This window comes from Danio rerio, chromosome 1, assembly GCF_049306965.1.
Source record: "Danio rerio strain Tuebingen ecotype United States chromosome 1, GRCz12tu, whole genome shotgun sequence".
Classification (NCBI taxonomy): domain Eukaryota; kingdom Metazoa; phylum Chordata; class Actinopteri; order Cypriniformes; family Danionidae; genus Danio; species Danio rerio.
In genome coordinates, this window is record NC_133176.1 from 29720001 (window position 1) to 29738798 (window position 18798).

Genomic DNA, 18798 nt, shown 5'->3' on the forward strand with positions numbered 1-18798 from the left:
TGTTCAGCCCCAGCTGGAGCAGTTTTTGAGAGAGCTGTTGGGGGATGATAGTGTTGAATGCTGAACTGAAGTCTATGAACAGCATACGGACGCAGGAGTCTTTTTTGTCCAGATGTGTGAGTGCTGTGTGAAGTGCAGTGGAGATGGCATCATCAGCCGAGCGGTTGGGCCGATAAGCAAATTGAAACGGGTCCAGGGAGGGGGGGAGGACAGACTTGATGTGCTGCATAACAAGCACATAGGATGATGGAGGGAATAGCGGGTTTGTGGGGGTTAGCCGCTAGCCTAGTTCGGATACCCCCGCGCTTACCCCTCTTCTGCTTCCTCTCGCGCCGCTTGAAGTTCAAAGCACTTCATGATGATAGGAGTCAGTGCAAATGGACGGTAGTCATTAAAGCAGGAGGGAGATGAGTTTTTTGGGACCGGAATGATGGTAGTGGCTTTGAAACAGGTGGGGACGACAGCCTGGGTTAGAGAGATGTTAAAAATGTCTGTGAAGACATTAGTGAGTTCTGATGCACAGTCTCTCAGTACACGACCTGGGATGTTGTCAGGGCCCAGAGCTTTGCGTGCGTTAATCCTGCTGAGAGACCTCCTCACACTGTCCGGAGACAGAGTCATCACCTGGTCACCAGGGGGAGGTGGCATCTTCTGTGCAATGGTGCTGTTTTGTACCTCAAAACGAGCGAAGAATTTGTTTAGCTCGTTCAGCAGGGGGATGGTGCTGTCACATGTCTGTGGTTGGGGTTTGTAGTCTGTGATGGACTGTATTCCTCTCCACAGACTCCGTGTGTCCCTGCTGTCATTAAAGCGATGGGCTATACCTCTGGAGTACTGTCTCTTAGCTTCTCTGATGCCACGGGAAAGGTTGGCTCTAGCTGACTTTAGGCTCGCCTCATCTCCAGCTCTAAAGGCAGTGTTCCTAGCCTTCAGGAGGTTGAAGACCTCTCCTGTTAGCCATGGCTTCTGATTGGGACGGACTGTGATGGTTTTGGTGACTGTTACATCCTCAGTGCATTTGTTTATGTAGGCTGTAACAGTCTCAGCATACTCCTGGAGGTCAGTGGTGTTGTTGTAAGTGGCAGCCTGTTTAAACATATCCCAGTCTGTGGTATTGAAGCAGTCTTGTAAAGCCTCTGAAGAACCTTCTGGCCACACTTGTATCTCCTTGCAAACCGGTTTGGTGACTTTAACGATCGGTCTGTAAGCAGGCATTAGCATGACAGTTAAGTGGTCTGAGGCACCAAGGTGGGGGAGGGGGAAGGCTTTGTAAGCTCCTCTCTGTGTGGTGTAAACAAAGTCCAGTGTGTTATTGCCCCGTGTTGGAAAGTCTATGTGTTGTTGTATTTTTGGAAACACACTCTTAAGGTCTGCATGGTTAAAGTCCCCTGCCAGGATGAGAAAAGCATCGGGGTGGCCTGTCTGCTGCTCACTAATGTGCAGGTACAGGTCATTTAGTGCCTCACTCCTGTTGTTTGCATTGGAGCTGGGAGGGATGTAAACAGCGAAAAGCAGAATGGCTGTGTATTCCCTCGGTAGATAAAATGGACGGCACTTAATAATCATGAATTCCACCAGTGGTGAGCAGTGTTTGCGGACTACAACGGCATCGCGGCACCATGACTCATTGATGTAAACACAGAGCCCGCCACCGCGGGTCTTACCTCCCGCGACGATAGCTCTGTCTGCTCTGTAGCATGTTAGCTGGTCGAGCTGAATGGCGCTGTCCGGAACGTTGTCGTTGAGCCAAGTTTCCGTAAACACAAAAACACAACAGTCCTTTACAGTCCTCTGTGATGAACGAAGTAGACGGATGTAGTCCAGTTTGTTGTCTAGCGAGCGTACGTTCGCTAGGATGATGGAGGGAATAGCGGGTTTGTGGGGGTTAGCCGCTAGCCTAGTTCGGATACCCCCGCGCTTACCCCTCTTCTGCTTCCTCTCGCGCCGCTTGAAGCGCCTCCATTGTGGGCGAGGTGGTGAGGTGGTTACAGGATGACCTTAGTGTCATCCAACTTCTAAGTAAAACTGATATAATAATTGTGTGATTGCTTTTCTGTATGTCAAATGATTTATTTCCCCAGGTTTTACCCACCCAGGTCAGGGGTCCTGGATACCTCTTGAGCGGACCTGGACTTTTGAAGAATTGGAAACAACTGGTTCACGAGTTATTTGCTATTTTATGTGTTAAATCTTTTAAAGTTATTTGCTTTTTATGTAAGCTGTGTTCTGTTAATTTTTGGATCATTTCACAGGTCTGGGGTAAGCTCTGAAGTGGCTGTAAAGGGCCACAAGAGGCCGCTATAGGTTGTTAATTTTCACTTACCTTATTCAGGTTAATGGCTTTAAAGCAAACCCCGGAACCTGTATAATTCATACCATGCCACACTCATCAAAACGATCTCATCCCAGAAGCTTGGTGATTAAATTCCCGTGAGAACTCCAAATGACCATCACATTACTTAGAAGCTACGTGTTTAAGCTAGCATCCCTTGGTGAGCGGAGTGAGGTGTGTAATTTATGTTTGTTTCAAATTATGATGTAAATGTCTAAATGGTTTATTTTTGGAAACTTTTGTGTTTTAAAATTCTCAACTAAGTGAATTATTGTGTATATGTTGCTTTACATAGCTCCTTTGTTGTTCTGTGTGCAGATGCATGATAATGCACTGTAAATGTGTAGTAATTTATTGTAAATTTGCTTTGCAATTTGTGTGTTTACTTCCAGTTTTCACTGTGTTTATGCTGGTTCCAGAATAAATCACTTTACACCCGTCAGAGACTCTCTGCTTCGTTTAAAGAAAATCAAGGGCTGCTACAGTGAAAACTCACTGCTGAACCATCCACCAACGCGGACATCTTTAATCAGCGGATGGAAGAACATCTAATACTATGCACACCGTCCTTGTGTGAATGACACAGCTGCAGTGAGAGACTTTGGCTGAATAAGTGGGTAAACTCAACCAAAGATACAGTATACATAAAGAACTGTCATTTGCTAAATAATTATATGGAGGATTTCAATGTGCAAGACAAATACTGTAAATGCTAGATCTGTAAAGCTGACAAGTTAAAGAGTGTGGCTAAGGTCATTGTCACATAACAATATCCTAAATCTTGAATTTAATAATTCCTGAGGGCTAAAATTGTCATAAATTATCTAGTGTATTCTCGCTTATGATATTTGCATTGTCTGTTTAATATCTTGGGGTGTTCATTAGTGTAAACATCTAATTTAAGTGGTAATATAGTGAGAAAAGTTAAATTTACCACTCATTTGTTTTGAGTCTAGATGTAAAATACCTTAAGACCTTACAGTATAAACAGATCCACTATAACAATACAATGTCATCACCTACTGAGAATACAGACAACCTTTCAGAAGCCCCACAGGTCAAGTCGAGCTCCCGTGAACGTACTTTTACAGAAAAGGGCCAAGAATTACATGATCAGGAAGCTAGAAAAAATGAAAAGTCATTCATCAAAGCTTATGACTGTTGGAAGCTTATAGCAAAGGAGGTTAGAGTAAAACTGAAGGCATTTTGCTCAGCTGAGGACCTTGATAAAATGCAAACTGATGTTAAATCTAAACTAGCCATAGTTCGCCAAACTTATGAGCCTATTCGACGCAATCATACTACTACTCCAAATATTGTAAAGAAAATGGATGCATGTGACACTCTTACAGCTGAGATATGTGACCTTGTTAGTAAACGCATGGAAAACATAGGCGAGGCTTTCAATGACCAACTACAGAAAGAAAGAGTGAGAATGGTGCTAAATAAGGAAGAATATGGGTCAGTCTTTGGAAATACAAAAACAGAGACAGTAATTTCAGAGTTATCACAAGAATCTGATCACAACTCAAGCACTACCTCCAGGTCCTCTAGCAAACGTGCAGAAGCAGACTTGGCTGCCAAAGTAGAACAGGCTAAAGCTATGCAAGAAATACACATTCAACAAGCGAGACTCAACAAACTGGAGAGTGAATGGAAACTCAAAGAAACCCAGATGTTAGCTGAAATCCAGAAAAAGGAGGCTGAAATGAAAGTTAAGTTGGAAGTGGAAAAAACTAGGTTACAACAGTTACAAGCAGATAATGAAGTGAAGGTAGCAGCAGTGCGAGTAAGAGCGTACAACAATTTTGATGGTCATGAGAGTTTAAAAGAAGACACTGATCACAAAACCCAGTATAGCTGCCAAGATGCTACTCTCCAAACTCCACTAAATCCACAAGCATTACCCTTCCAGCCTCATACTGCTAATTTTAAAACGCCAATGCCTCAGGAGGAGGTGAGTCTTGCTCAGGCAATTGCAAGCTCACTTACTTTAAGCCGACTACCAGTCCCAGAACCAACTACATTCACTGGTGACCCCTTAAAGTTTATAGACTGGAAAATATCTTTCATGGCCCTAATTGATCAGAAGCCCTTCCCAGCTAGTGAAAAAATGCTTTATTTAAAGAGTTATCTTGCTGGAGAAGCGCGCAAAGCTGTTGAAGGATTTTTCTACAATAGCCGCAAACGATCCCATTGCATTAAGAGAGTTTACAGATTTCCTTTCCTTCATTTCACACAATTTATGCAAACTGAGGCCCGCATAGCGTGTAACCCCATTGCCTCCCCACTCCAAATGAACGTTAAAAATACAGACGAGAGACTTCCTAAGAGAACTAAAGCACTTAACACAGGCATTTAAATATAAACTTCCATCTCAGGTCCTCCTGAAAATTCCAGGCCAAAACCACCTTGCTTAGTTTGCAAAGATGAAACGCTTGGTGTTGTTAAATGTCCATCCTTTGCAGCAAAGACTATGGATGAAAAGAAATAATTTATTCATGAGAATCATCTATGCTTTGGATGCTTAAGGAAGGGGCACAATACCAAAGTCTGTAGAAGGCGACACACCTGCAGTACATGTGGTCGACGTTATCCAACCTGCTTGCACATAGAAAGGGATAGAAACCCTCTTGAATCGACAAGCAAAGATTCCAAAGCAACTGGAGGCCACTCAAGCAAGGAAATCCACAAAGTCATGGCGCATGCATTAACACAGCATGTTTCTGCAACCTCTAGCATAGTACCAGTTCTTGTTTCATCAACAACAAATCCCCAGAAAGAAATTCTCACTTACGCCTTGCTTGACACTCAAAGCGACTCAACTATTATCTTGGAAGATTTGGTCACCAAATTAAATGTAAACACCCAGTCAGTGCAACTTAAACTTAGCACAATGACGGCTGTCAACACAGTCATAGCAAGTAAGGTTGCCTGTGGTTTACAACTTCGGGGACTTAACTCTGAAACTTACATTCAACTAAAGCAGACCTACACTAGAGACTTTATTCCAGTTGAGAAGTCTCACATCCCTACAAAAGCTACGGCTCTCAGTGGCCACATTTGAAGCATCTAATGAACAAGTTGCATCCACTTCAAGATTGTGAGGTTGGTCTGCTAATTGGTTACGATTGCCCATCAGCACTGGCTCCTTTGGAGGTTGTCACAGGCAATGAAAATGAACCTTCTGCTCAAAGGACAACGTTAGGCTGGAGCATAATAGGGTCAGCCAATCCCCACTTGGATAGATGTGGAAACGAAACCTTTATGCATCGTGTCACGGGAAAGGAAAAGCCACTTGCCATCGACGTGCTGAAAGCACTGAAATCAGACTTTAATGAGAGGTGTTATGAGAAGTATGTGTCAGTATGAGGTTTGCTTCATACAGCTTCTAAATGAGAAAATTAAGCAGAAAGGGGGTGGCCACTTTGAGATCCCACTCCCTTTCAAGGGTAGCAGTCCACCAATTCTCCCAAACAACAAGAAACTGGCTACTGTTCGGTTGCAACACCTAACGAAAAAGTTAATGAGCAACAAACAGTATTTTGATCATTACACAGCCTTCATGGAAGAAATTCTCAAGATAGGTGATGCTGAGCCAGCACCGCCATTTTCTGACGACGAGACTGTGTTATCCCACATCATGGTGTATACAACCCCAAGAAGCCAGACAAATTAAGAATTGTGTTTGATTGCTCTGCAAAGTTTCGTGGGATCTCTCTAAATGACACTCTACTGACAGGTCCTGACTTAATAAACCCTTTGCTGGGAGTTCTTTGTCGGTTTAGAAGGGAAGCAGTTGCTGTGATCTGTGACATCTAACGGATATTCCACCAATTCAGTGTCTCACCCGAAGTTCGCAACTACTTAAGATTCATCTGGTGGGAAGGCGGACTGTTGGAAAAGGAACCTCAAGAATACAGAATGACAGTCCACCTTTTTGGGGCTGCATCCTCCCCTGGATGTGCCAACTTGTGTCTTAAGTATCTTGCACAGCAACACAAGGTGGACCACCCTGCTGCTTCAGCATTTCTGGAGAAGAACTTCTATGTGGATGATGGGTTAACAAGTGTCCCAACTGTCAAAGAAGCAAAGAAACTAATTATTGAAACACAGGAACTGTGCAAGGGAGCAGGGCTACGTCTGCACAAGTTCAATTCAAATCAAAGTGAGGTCCTTTCCTGTGTAGCTTCATCAGAAAGGGCAGTAAACACTGATCCTCTCAATCTTAAACCCTATCCAGCTGCAGAAGCACACATACTTCTATCTGACTATCTGACATTTATATGCTTGAGATATTGACAAATTGTACACACGCAAGTGTAAATTTTCCTAGTATCACTGTGTTTTAACCAATCAGGCTGAAACACCTATATATATGATGCAGTTAATTACGTTATGTAAAAGTATAATTGTTGATGTTTTGAGATTGTAAGCAGCCTACATACTCTTTGCAAGTGTAGAAGATGGCTTCTGCTGATGAAACTGCAAACTATCTTCAGTAAACTGACAGAAGTGGGTCGGAGTGTCTCGATCAGGCAGGCTCCTGAAGTCCCTCCTCATGATCGCTCATGATGCCCGTCTGCTGCAGCCTTTTGAGCATGTCAATATCTCCTTCCTGATGCCACGGGGCAGGCTGGCTCTAGCTTTTTTGAGGGCTCCTGATTCGAAGGCTTCATCTCTTGTCTGAAGCAGTTCACGAAGCTCTGCTGTCATACACAGCTTCTGATTTGCATGTGTGGGTTTCGTATTTATATTTAATTTTAATTGGATTGTACTATCATTTTAATTTAAATTAAACATTGTAATTTTAAACATTATTCAATCTTGTTAAAATTGTATAAAAAGAAAATGATATAGGCCTATTTGATTTATATACACATTTCACTTTATATTTGCCTACTAAACATTACTTAAAAATGATGATTCAATATTTGATATTTAATATTGCTTGGCGAGTGCTTGCAAATACAGACAGAGAAACCACTCACAATTTCCAAAAGCTTCTTCATTAAGAATTTGGTCACACTTTACAATAAGGTTCATTAGTTAATGTTAATTAATGCATTTACTAATAGGAACAAACAATGAACAATACATGTACTACTGCATTTGTTTTGTTTGTTAGTTAATGAAAATACAGTAGTTCATTGTTACTTCATGTTAATTCAGTGCATTAACTAATGTTAACAAGCACGGACTTGGATGTTAATAACGCATTAGTAAATGTTCAGTTATGATTAATAAATGCGGTACATGTGTTGTTTATGATTAGTTCATGTTAGTAAATGCATTAACTAATGAACCTTATTGTAAAGTTTTACCAAGAATTTTTCTTTCGACCTTGTAAAATTTTTCAATAGCTATATTGAAATATATACGTCATACACATTATTTACTAAATATATCAATATATACATCAGTCTAAAGCTACAATTTTCAAGCAGCGATTGTTGCAAGTTGTTTTTTAAAGGAAAGCTTCTAAAGAATTTATTTGCTAAATTGTAGTACATACTACAAGTAGATACATTTATGATTGTAAAAACAAGACACACACACATACACGCATTTTAATGTACATCGGGGTTTATTTACATAGGTAAAGGTCTGATAAACAACATCTCAGAGCACATTTAGTCTAATGACACAATAGTGTTAACTTATGAATGGTTATTAATTTGTTTACAGTTTCTTAAAGAGACTTAATATTTACATTGTTTAATACGCTCACTGGCCACTTTATTAGCCACTTTATTAGGGACACCTGTACAGCTGCTCGTTAAAGGGCACCTATAGTGAAAATTCTACTTTAAGATGTTTGGGCAGACATGTGTGTAAGTATAGTGTGTATACTGTCATATTGGGGTGATATAAACAAACCCAGTACTTTTTTTTCTCAAATTTAACAACATATAAACGGTGGACCAATTGGAGCAGTTTTCAGATCGACCGTGTAAGAATTGAAATATTTCAAATATTTTTAATGTCTATGACAATTCAAAACATGAGCTGAAGACAGGGCCAATGGACTCCACAACCCACCAGGGGGGAATGCGTGAAACACCAGTTCCTGCTGCATTTGCATCTGACTATGCTGAAACTCAGCTTCATCCCCCCAACTCACGCATATGGTCATTTCAATGTTTGAATGTTTTAGATTAACCAAACTGACTTTAATTATCATGTTTGATATCATTTGAAATGTCTCAGTGCGATTGGTACAATGGTCTCATTCTCTCAGAAATAGACATAATCAGAACAATAAATATATAACTTCAGGCATCTTTTGAACCACTGTGAAGGGTGTGACTTTTATATACACACACCCCCTTCCTTGAGGGAATTCTTGGATTATTTAAGGTAAGGTCTAAGAAAAACTCAGGGCGATTCTGCCTAACCAAATCAGCCCATAACATGGCTTGTTCCATGTTATGTATATTTCAAAGTCAGGAATGCATCTTTTCATCTTGACTTTATCTTTGATAATTTGATGTTTTGTATTGATCGTTTATGAATTGATTGATTGAATTGGCATAATACATTTACCTGACTAATAGATTGTTATGTTTTGAATGATTCAAACAGAGTTCGTGTTATTATCTTTAGGAGATTGTGGTAATTTCATAGCACCACAAGCACGTGTTCAGGTTAGTAGCGGACTAGAACACGGTAGACGGAGCATTGCGGCACGCTACACGATGTCTCTAGAGCTCCGACTAACGAATTGGCATTTATTCATGTATACTTAGGCTGTAAAAGGATATCTAAGGCGATAGTCCTTCACCCGATAAACTTATAATACTATTTAGATAGTATAGTGATTATTCAAAGTTACTACTAGTTTAAGTACGACTGGTCTGCTTAATTCTATAGTAATGATCATTATATGACTAAATAGCTCTGTCTGATTTAGGAGGTAGCAGACCTATGGGGACCGCATAAAAAATATCCTAATCTGAGTAAGTAGGGTTCTGCCTTTTTAGGATAGCGGTCAATTGCCACTGTTTAGTGACCAAGACTGACATGCTTGTGCTTAAGAAATTGTATACTCGGCCGGTACAAGATTCAGGATGTTAAAGAGATCCCAATGAACGAGAATAACATAAAATGATGAACCGAAGAGAATATTCAATCATAATCTAAATTAATGTGAACGGAAACAAAATAACCTTCTCAATGTTTTATAATTGGAGTCAGATAAAACGAGGATAAATATATTAATATTCTAAACCACCTCATACTAAAATTGGGGTCAGATATGAGTTAAGTTTAATAAAAATCAACATTGTGCACTGGAAAGACCGAACATGCAGTGAACCTTCATTCACCAGTGGATACCGTCATTGGACCAACTGGCTGGACCCTACAACCGCAACTTTAAGTAGGAGTGCGGTCACGTATATATATATATACGTATACACATATATATACATATATACACATATATACATATATACACATATATACATATATATATATACATATATATATATATATATATATATATATATATATATATATATATATATATATATATATATATACATATATATACATATATATATACATATATATATATATATATATATATATATACATATATACACATATATATATATATATATATATATATATATATATATATATATACATATATACACATATATATATATATATATACATATATACACATATATATATATATATATATATATATATATATATATATATATACATATATACACACACACACACATATATATATATATATATATATATATATATATATATATATATATATATACATATATACACACACACACATATATATATATATATATATATATATATATATATATATATATATATATATATATATATATATATATATACACACACATATATAAAAACATGTTAAAACAGGTTTTAAAGAATTTAAACAAAAGACATAATAGTGTAATCTGTTGGCCATAGCACAGTGCTCTTTCAATAAAGGCACAACTGAAAAGAAGTGAGATAGAACAGAGTATTTTATAATGTGAGATGCCTTGTATTCCAGTTATATACAGTTGTACATATATTAGTTAGTCTGTTTGATTCTATAACAGGAATGTGAAATAAAAGAACAAAAATACTGTTATTCTTGAAGACCAGAGATCATTATTAGTGAGCTATATGATGGTGTATATGTATATCTATTTAGATATATTATGGTAGACATGATATGTGGCTCTTGACCTATTACTTATCTGGATTACATAACATAAGTTTATAATGCTCAAAATGAAAAAAAAGTTATAAATGCCTAAGATAATAAATGGTAAAGCCCAAAGTGTCTTCTATCTAGAATGAGAACGTACAATACAATGTTTATCAACTGGTACTGTTTTAGTTAGGGATGGCCATTTTTGAAAAAGTCCCTCTGACAGTGAGAGAGAGGAGACGACAGATGTAGTCTCAGAAAACATTTAGCAAAAATTACATTTTGCAAGCTATCCTCATCAAATTTGAAAAATGTCATGAGACACTTTGCTTTTTAATACATTTTTCTAGGTTACTACAAGACTCATGTGTTTGTATATGAAAAACAAAATTTCTCTCTTTACCCAAGCAATGACTTTTATTTTTTTATTTTTTGAGCATTACACACTCAACAATCAATAAATCTCAAAATGTCTTCTTTCCGATGATACTTATTTTGTGTTTGTAGCTCACTGAGGTCTAGGTAGGTGTAAATGACCATAAGTGGGGTGTTGGCTAACAGGTTTAAGCCCAATGCAACAAACACAGCAGTATTAGACTAATTTACAAATAATTTTTGTAAAACATGTATCCAAACTTATGTTCATTTTACTTAGTATTTTTGCCCTTTATACACTTTAGATTTCAGGCTTTGTAATAGTGTCTGTAATATGTGCTGTTATAATTTAGACTGAATGAATTCTTTCTGCGTTTACAACAGCTTTTTATTTTTTTCTCCCAGTCATGCGCAATATACAGTTTTTAAATCAGATTTAATCAGTAGTTTTTTTTAGAAAACAGCGATGAATATATGTAGATGTCACATTGTATTTATAAGCAACATATTGGGCAAAAATATAACTTAAAGAAAAACATTTCTGTTTTAAATACTGCATAGTGAACAGTTTTTTAGGTTAAGGATCAATTAAATGTGCCTGGATCGACATAGGCATAGGCCAGGAAATCTCCTACTTTGTTGCCTTTATCGTCATAGTGAAACATTCGAAAACACTGGTCACAAAACAGGCAGGGGTCCATTGGGGCAAGAGCATCATTGGTTGTTATCCATCTGCCAAGCAAAGACAAAAAAAAATATTTTTCACATTTGAACTGGTTTCGACAATGCCTAATGATGACAGAACAAAAACTTCAATTGATTTGCAGATTTACTAAACTAAGACTATTAGCTCAATACACTAATTAGCTGTTTTTTAATAGTTAGCAAGGTAGTAGTTGGGTTTAGATATTGGGCAGGATTAGGGATGTGGAATCAGCTCATACTTCATAGCTAATAATATACAGTTGATAATCTAATAGCAGGCGGCTAATAAGCCAGTAGTAAATGGCATGAATTGTGACCTAAACTAAAGTGTTACCAATAACTCAAACCTGAAACTCAAGGGTAGGCAATGATTAATGGATACAAATTACAGTATATATTTATAGTACAAATACAGTATGTAAAAATTTCAGCTTTTGCAACTTAAAAGGTGCAGTAGGTGATCTGCCAAAATACTAACTGTTAGCATAATAGCTTTGAAAACATGCATCACTCTCTCATGCGCTTTGTCCTAAAGCGACTAATGTATACTTTGTGCTTTTACTTACATCCGATTTCAGACCAAATATTCAAAGTAGCATGGTAAACAATTTAGGGACTAGGGCTGGCCGATATTGCAAAAAAACCCACATCACTTCTTTAATTTTTTTTTATGTAGAAAACTGTTTATGAAGGATCTACCGCAGGATCTAATCTTACTAAATTTGTTAAAGTGATATTTAATTAATCTTGTTGTCTATATCTACATGTACAACTACATATTCCCCGACTTAGGTCTGTAAATCTATTACTTGTTCTCAGGTAATGTTTTTTGGCTGAGCGCTAAGATAAGTTAGGTTAATATCTTAATTTATGTAACCCTGTACACTGATTCTACACATCTGACTGATAGCTTGCCTTTATTTCCTATAATATAAACTTATGGTACGTTATACTTTTAAATGGCCATTATTGATTATTAAACTGATATTCAGCAAAAGAGAGGGTATGTTTCGTATTTTCAATGAAAATGAAAGGAGGCAATTATGTTAAAGCTTCTGTTTTGTTATAAATATGCATACAGTGAAGATGACGCTCATATAAATATGTAGCTACATGACGCCTCAACATTTTTGGTGTCCAGTTAATATCAAAATGAAAGTTAGCAGTTCCTCATGTCACGTTTTCATTTTATTGTTGAGAAAATGAAACAACGTAGCCAGGATGATGTGAATGAGGTTAAAGAGTACACTGATCCCTTTACATGGGATGTAAATGTCATCCCTTGACATGTCCTCTAGAATTTGTTTTCCTTAGTAAACTTGCAAAGTCTGGACTTACAAGGAGAGGATGCAAGACCTGTGTTTAGGCTACTTAATATTGAGAAAAAAGCCCCATCATTTTCAGATGTCTCTGTTTTCCCCTATCCACACTGAGACACAACAGCCGCGGTTTAAAAGGAAAATGGCAACTTTAGCGTTTCCAAAATGCTCAGTTTTCGGCACTCGAAAACTTCGGCGTAGCGTGGATGGATGGTGTAACCGTAGCAAAACTTTTGATTTTTAAAACTAAAACTTATTAGTGTAAGTGGGGCCTATGTTAGTCAAATGTTTTGACCAACGAGAATCTTCCTACCTAGATCTATGTTTTAGTCAGTAAACTTGCCTTATGTGACATTGTGACTGTAAGGCAGAGAGCAGCCTACAAACTCTGTGAACATTTTCAGTAAATATTTCCACAATTAATCTCTAACCCCTGCTTCGTCTTTGTTCATCATACCAGGTCCTTGAGTTTGACAGTAAATTCCCCTACACTTAAATTTCCAGTTGGTTTTTAATAGTTGTATAAAAGCATATCATGGATTTCAATATGTGGATGCATAAATTGTGACAATCACTGTTTGGATTTCTGCTTTCGCAATTGCGCAGTGACTGACATTTCAAATGAAAAAGCAAAGTTCATTAGCAAATGCATTTCCCATTTCTTACGAGCTATGAGCCTGACATATCTAAATTGCATTTGAATTTCCGATGTCTACACTGAAACCTGTCAATCAAACGTCAGGGGTGGGACTACTTCATTGGGCATGTTTGTATTTAGAAGTAATCTCACTCAAAGTCGACATAGTTAAAGACTATAAAATAAAATAAACATCTACACCTCAGGTGTCAAACTCAGTTCCAAAAGGGCCGCAGCTCTGCACAGTTTAGTTCCAACCCTAATTAAACACACCTGATCAAACTAATTGAGTCCTTCAGGCTTGTTTGAAACCTACAGGTAAGTGTGTTGGAGCAGGGTTGGAACTAAACTGTGCAGGGCTTCGGCCCTCCAGGGATTGAGTTTGACACCCCTGATCTACACAATGGAGTTTAGTTCTGTTTGGATTTTCAACAGTATTTTGTTACAAAGAAAACAGACGTGATATAGCTTTGGCTATTTATTTATTTTATATATGGCTATTTTTATTGTTAATAATTTGCATAGTTAATATTGTTCTTTGATTTTCAGTTTATAAAGATTTTTCAAATGTTATTTAATTTAAAAAAAGTTTTTAAAATCTTTTTTTTTCACCCCCCACGGGAAAACAAAATTTGTTATACGAACCGAATCGTGGGTCAAAAATAGTGATACAAACCGAATCGTGGGTTTGGTGTATCGTTACAGCCTTAATGCTGAATGATTAACATATAAAATGAAACCAAAATCTTGCAATTATGCATTTACATCCACATTGTAAAAATATATGAAAAGAATAACAATTATAATAATAAAAAAACAAAACAAGAAGGGTGTAGGCTACATTAACATTCGCTATATAAAAAGAGCAGGTTAGTTTAAGTCTTTATAGTTCTGGTTGCTTTTCAACCTGAACGTCCTTTAAGGGTTCTATCTGTCCATTTATATTTGCATTTATTATATATAACATTGTTCAAAATTTAACAGATTTAATGCCTCTATTAACCGCATTCTTTCTATTTCATAAGCTTGTGATAAATATGTTTGTGAATTTTATTTTGCATGTTTGCACGAGTGTTATTTGAGTGTTTATACATGCATTAAGTTTAGGCATTGGGACTATATACCAGTATATGTGTGTTTGCATGCAGTGAGTTTGTTGTTGTGGGTGTATATGCATAGATCTAGTTATATGTATGTGCGAGTTTGTATAGGTGTGTTTGCAAGCTGTGACTTATGTATGCGCGTGTAAATGTAGGTGTTTATGCGAGAATCGAGTTTATATGTATATGCAAGTGTGTACAGGTATGTTTGCATGCAGCAAATTTATATGTATGTGCATGTGTTAATTTGTGTGTTTATGTGAGGATCGAGTTTATATGTATGTGTGTGTGTATATGTGGGTGTATGCATGCGGCAAATTTATATGTATATACGCAAGTTTCATATGTTGTTTTGAACATCCAATAGTATAGGTGTATAAGCACATGGTTTAAGTATGTGTTAATAAGCGAAGCTTAATTTAAATCCTACAAGGCGCCTCATAGTGGCCTACAATTTGACATTCCAAATATGCAGTTCAACCGATTACCTGCTGATATAGAGATGACACACAGAACACTTCCGAGTCATGACTCTATGCTTGTGAGTGATGAGTGGGTAGAGCTTTATGTCCAAACAGTCATCCTGATGGACCAATCTAACACAAAGACAGAAAAAAATTAAATTAATTTCACTATTTATTATAGTTACCACTATTAACAACACTGAAAAACTTTTGCTATATCAATTTCCAGCTTTTTTAAGGTAAAAAAATATATATTTTAAAAGCTTTGAAAAGAGATAATGTCTGACCTGACGTCAGTAAGGACAACAACATGCTCACAATCACCCTGGTGAGTGTATAAGTATGGAAACCCGACTTTCATCTGCAGGTCATTGAAAGATGTGTCTTCCATCCTTGCAGTCTTGAAATCTGGGAAGTCTCTGCTTCGTGTCCACTCTTTTATTACCCTTCAGCAAGAACACATATTTTGTAAACAACAAGTTTGTAAAATTCACAACCAGATAGTTTAAAATAATAATTTTAACTGCAAAAAAAAAAGTGAAAACAACTTATTACAACATTACAGCGACAGAACAACAAGCATCATGATCTGAAAACCATAGTAACCAAAGGGGGGAAAAATCTAGCCCTCTCCATTGACTTTGCATTACAAGATGCTACCTCCCAATTGCTATGTCAGTGCCCATTTGTTATCCAATGTACATGATCCAATGTGACATGGTCCAATGTGACAAACTAAAATATTTACAGCTATTTGATTTGTAGCTTTCTGCTTTATCCACATTTTTAAAAGTTGCAAACTCTCAAAATGATACAGCTCAGTTATAATTAAATTTAAATATAAAATTGACACCTGGATATTTTCAACTATCCTTTGCCACTATCTTCAAAAGCTGGCTTTTACAGCTCAGAATGCTTCTAAAAATGGTTTTATATTATCATTAGCTTTATACCCTCTTTGTGGAACCCTGGCTAAAGTTACAATCTATTACGAGAAGAAAAAAAAGTATAGTCATAAATATATGCAATTTTTTGGGATCTGAGTCTCATTTTAAAAATTGCTGCTGTCCTCCAGAGGTCCTGTTTTTGGCCTAGGCAACATGTACTCATGCAGTCTTCATGACTGAAGTGAAATACAGTATTTTTCCCACCAAGGCAACCCAGTGCTGAAATATACAGATGTTAACCCTTTAACATGTTCCCTTTGTAAATGCACCTGCAGCTTTAGACCACCGGGTGACGGTATAATCATAGACTTAGTCAGCTAAAATATCAACGCTATTTTCAGCTTTGACTTTTCACAATACTAGATAGGACAATACAGTATGTGTACCGTATGCACAGGTACTGTATGTGATCTGATGCTTTCAATTTAAATATAATTGCCTTTGGTTGTTTAGGTTTCCCTGGTAATAAACATTCTTTAACACTATACTGTATGTTTTAGAAAAGATGTCTACAAAATATGGCGAGAAACATTGCCCATAGGCTGCAAATATTAAAAGCAAATAAAATAAGTTCTTTAGCCTTTATATTGCCCTATTAAATTGCATTGGGGTAAAGAACATTTGACTTGTAAATCCTGTAGTTTTATTTGGAATATGAAAAAAGTATATTAAAATAAGCAAATAAATAAATTGAACAGATTGTAATGACATTTATTATAATAACACAGGAAATTACACATTTAAAGCGCATGTTCTAGGTTAAAAAAATATTTCAAAAAAAGGAAGAGTTGCTTGTGAAAATATTACATAAAACCATGAAATATCATATTAAAATGTTATACGATGTGCAAGGGCACAATTTGGAAAGAAAAAGTGTCTGTTTCTTTCCCGCTTCCCAGAAAACCCACTTTTTTCTTCCCAATGCGACGTCACCGCGATGGTGACTCATCTGACAGGCTTGCTCTGTTTATAGTGAAGCAGAGTAGCATATAGCAGAATCAGTGGTCCCACTTTATATTAAGTGTCCCTAACTACTATGAACTTACATCAAAAAAATAAATACAACGTACTTACTGTGTTTATAATGTATTTGAGAACACTTGTGGTGCATTTGAGTTGGGATAGAGGTTGGGTTAAGGGCAGCTTTGGTGGTGTGGGTAGGTTTAAGGGTAGGTTAAGGTGTAAGGGATGGTCAACAGTGTGTTTACAAATTAATTACAAAAGTTAATTATAGATATAATTACATACTTGTATTTAATCAAGCATAAGTACACAATAAATACATGTATTTACACAATAAGTACATTGTAACAAACTATTAATTCCCATGTAAGTACATATTAGTTAAGGCCACTGAATATAAATGTGACCGAATCAGTTGTTAGTTTTGGTGTAATTTATCATCATTGTGGTATATTTTTGTGTTCATGGAGGCTGCACAAACTTCAGCCTGTCAGAATATCAGGTCCGTAAGTTTCCCTTTGCTGTTTTGGTTAATTTTTTGTTCAAGAAATTGGATGAACCCAATAAGACTGAAAGTCCTTTTTAATACTAAAATATTTTCTTTGAAATCTAAATGTAGGTTATATTTTCCTGCCAGGGTTGCTTATTAAACACTCCGTCACAAATGACACTGAGAAAATGAAAGACATAATCTTTAGAATAATGACATATTTAAAAAATTTGCAAATATATGACATAAGTTTGTGATAAAACAATAACCGATAGGCATTAATTAAATCCTTGTTTTCTTCAGAGCAAAACAAATCATCACCGCACAAACAAAATTATAATTCGTATATTTTTCTAGGCAAAAATATCTTTTTTAAACAATATTTTTCGGTATAATTTGTATCCTAATATGAAAGTATTTTTTGTTGGTCTATTATCTGCTAGATACACAAGAAAAATAACATTTGAGGTGAAGTGCTTCAAAACAAGGTCAGCATATGCTTCAGCACCAAAACACAAACTGGTTTGTTAAATAAAATTATAGCTAATCTATCCTAAATAAAATAAAAGTGAAATATTCAGTTTCAGAGAAGCCTATATTAAACTGTTTTCACAGATGTTGACAAAATCTTCTATTGCACCAATTAGTTTCAAATTAATTCCCAGATTACCTCAGAAAAAGGAACTGGATAAGAGAACTCAATTTTGTTGTGATAATGGAGAAGTCTGCATATTTGTGCCAGTCTGTCAATTAAAATTGCTTAATACACCTCAACATTTTAGAATAACTAATTTATTTTTTGCATAACCAATGATTAATCTTATCCATCCACAAACCACCCATAAATATGGATTTTTTTTTATTACCTGGCCCATGTATTTGATTATCGGACCCCTGATATTTTATTTAGCCTAGCTGTAATTATTTAGCTATAATGAAAGACAAATATTAAAAGTAGGATAGCCTATTCGTTGCTAACAGCATGTGATGATATCACACACTTTAAAGATCCAAAGTGCTATATTATTTATTTATGTTTGTATGTGATTACATTAATTGCCGGCCCATGGGCTGGGCTTTACACCACTGCAGATAGGTTGCTTTGTACATGCAGACTGTTGGAGATATTTGTTTTGCAGTTGCTTCAAAAGTTTTACTTTCAGCCCAATTGGGCCTATCGCAACAAAGTAGGCATATGTATTTATTTATTATTTTTCATTAACTGCAGGTCCTTAGACTTAGAAAGTGGCAAAGCTCAAAACA

General features: G+C 36.5%; 1 protein-coding gene and 1 long non-coding RNA gene across 5 annotated transcripts in view; one reads left to right on the forward strand and one right to left on the reverse strand.

Annotated features, from left to right (window-relative positions):
• The window catches only part of snapc3 (small nuclear RNA activating complex, polypeptide 3), a 47618-nt gene that overhangs the window by 14086 nt on the left and 14734 nt on the right, over positions 1–18798 (reverse strand). The window contains 3 exon segments of one of the 4 annotated variants that reach the window (NM_201115.3): positions 10932–11642; positions 15160–15267; positions 15423–15581. The exons of 1 other annotated variant lie outside the window; for it this stretch is intronic. In NM_201115.3, coding sequence (NP_957409.1) covers positions 11495–11642; positions 15160–15267; positions 15423–15581 — 415 coding nt within the window. In that variant the 3' untranslated portion in view covers positions 10932–11494. 4 annotated transcript variants of the gene reach the window in all.
• Positions 2373–2817, forward strand: LOC137495496 (uncharacterized). Its single transcript, XR_012406650.1, has 2 exons — positions 2373–2506; positions 2725–2817. It is a non-coding gene; the product is annotated as an uncharacterized lncRNA (long non-coding RNA).